Genomic DNA, 1,955 nt, shown 5'->3' on the forward strand with positions numbered 1-1,955 from the left:
TGAAATATTATTTCAAAAACATAAGGTGACGAAAAGTCTAGAGAGGCCAACTTTGAGAGAGTCTCAGTAGAAAAAACCTTATTAATTAGGTGAAACAAGAAAAAACAATGGACAATTAAAATAAAGAGTAATGTTAGAAATATTAAATTTATAGACAAAATTTACAAATTAAATGATGTGTCACTAATAAGAAATAAGCATGTTTGTCAACGCTTAAGTAATAATCCAACCATTAACTTTCATGTCATTTAGTTTACAAATTTTATCTACAAATCTAGTCTCTTTAACATTACACTAAAATAAATATGACAAACAATATTCCCTTGTCTGTTTTTCTCTTTTTTTCTGTGTTGCATGAAGAGTGGGTGTTCATCAATTTATAACCATTAAACAACACATCTTTCAACGGGCTCTGCTTGTCGTTTCCACTGCATGCATGCATCATTCACATCGAGTCTCGGTTATCTTTCTGCATGCGTTCAGGCCATTCAAACAAGTATTAATTTTGTACACAGAAAATTACAACGTCCCACTCCTATTTCCCCCTATATAAACTCCACATCTCACCGACTCACTCAGCATCTAGTAAAAGCACCACCAAATTATTAAACCATCCTTTGACTTTTGTACGCAAAAGCTATGGCTAGCCCTAAGGTGGTTTGTGTTTTCTTAATGTGCATAGTGCTGGCCGCACCCTTGATCACTGGAGCAGCACTCACATGTGGCCAGATTAAAGTCGGTCTTGCGCCTTGCCTGGCCTACCTCCAGAATGGTGGCTCCCCCACTCCAGGCTGCTGCAGGGGCATCAAAGGCCTGGTCAGCTCAGCCACGACCACAGCTGATCGACAGAATGCTTGCAACTGCTTGAAAACAGTTGCTGCCCAAATCAAAACTATTAAACAAGCCAACGCGGCTAAACTCCCTTCCTTATGTGGCGCCAACATTCCCTACAAGATCAGCACCTCTACTAACTGCGCCAGGTAAATTTTTCCATCAAATGATGTGCTAATTACTTTTCGCTATTTAAAACAAGCGCACAAATTTGATAATCCTAGCATATTTTATTTTGTAATACACTAAGCCTTTAAATATAAATCTGTTTTTTATCCCCTTGTTTTGGTTACTAAAAGTAATTTTTTCGTTATTTGCAGTGTGAAGTGAAGATCAGGTCGATCTGGATGAGCATCTAGCTAGATAATAGAATATGATAGTAGTAGGTAGCTAGTCTACCTTAAGAATAAGGGATGAGTATTGAGTTGTTTTGAGCTCTTTTACCTTTATTGCATGTCACCGATATCAGTTAGTTGTCGTTGTATCTGATAATGACTCTGACCATCTTTAACAAGGCATCTATATATTCTACTTAAATATTTGATTTAATCTCATTAGTCTTCTTTTAATTAATTTCCCCCCACCCCTCCCCCAGGCCCCCTCCAGGGATAAACTTTAATCTCGTTTCAAGACTCAGTTCCCATACTAATGATGTATGTAGGGGTGGAAAAAAAAATACCAAATATCCCAAATCAAACCAAAAAATTCTCGAAACCAAACCGAAAAAAATACCAAACCAAAAATCACAAAATGTTCGGTACCCAATACCAAACCAACTGAAAATTTCGGTACGGGAATCGGTTTCAAGTTTTAGTTTTTTTGATATTCCCAAACCGAACCGAAATAAAAAAAAATATTATTTAATTTTTAAATATATATTTAGAATTATAACAGCCGTCGGATTCGGTTGAGATTTAATCTCAACTATTGAATCTATCAAACCCTAGTACATTACACTATGTCTTCGTCTCTCTCGACACTCACCTCACACTGCACCCACTCTCTGTCACTTTCACCGCTTGCCTCACTCGTCAGACTCAAACCCTCACCTCACCACCCTCGTCGTCGAATCACGGCCATTGGCACCGCTCTCCTTCTCAATCTCTCAGTCTTTCAGTCTCTCT

General features: G+C 37.9%; 1 protein-coding gene across 1 annotated transcript; it reads left to right on the forward strand.

Moving 5' to 3' along the window:
• Positions 1-548: 548 nt before the first annotated feature.
• Positions 549-1,380, forward strand: LOC126593631 (non-specific lipid-transfer protein 1-like). The gene is made up of 2 exons (XM_050259726.1): positions 549-980; positions 1,152-1,380. Exons 1-2 carry the CDS (start codon positions 640-642, stop codon positions 1,159-1,161), a joined length of 351 nt encoding a protein of 116 aa, XP_050115683.1. The 5' UTR covers positions 549-639; the 3' UTR covers positions 1,162-1,380.
• The last annotated feature ends 575 nt before the right edge of the window (positions 1,381-1,955 follow it).

Source organism: Malus sylvestris, chromosome 12 (genome assembly GCF_916048215.2).
Source record: "Malus sylvestris chromosome 12, drMalSylv7.2, whole genome shotgun sequence".
Lineage (NCBI taxonomy): Eukaryota > Viridiplantae > Streptophyta > Magnoliopsida > Rosales > Rosaceae > Malus > Malus sylvestris.

Coding starts and splice junctions, on each gene's coding strand:
- LOC126593631 (XM_050259726.1), top strand. CDS start 640: ATGGCTAGCCCTAAGGTGGTTTGTGTTTTCTTAATGTGCATAGTGCTG.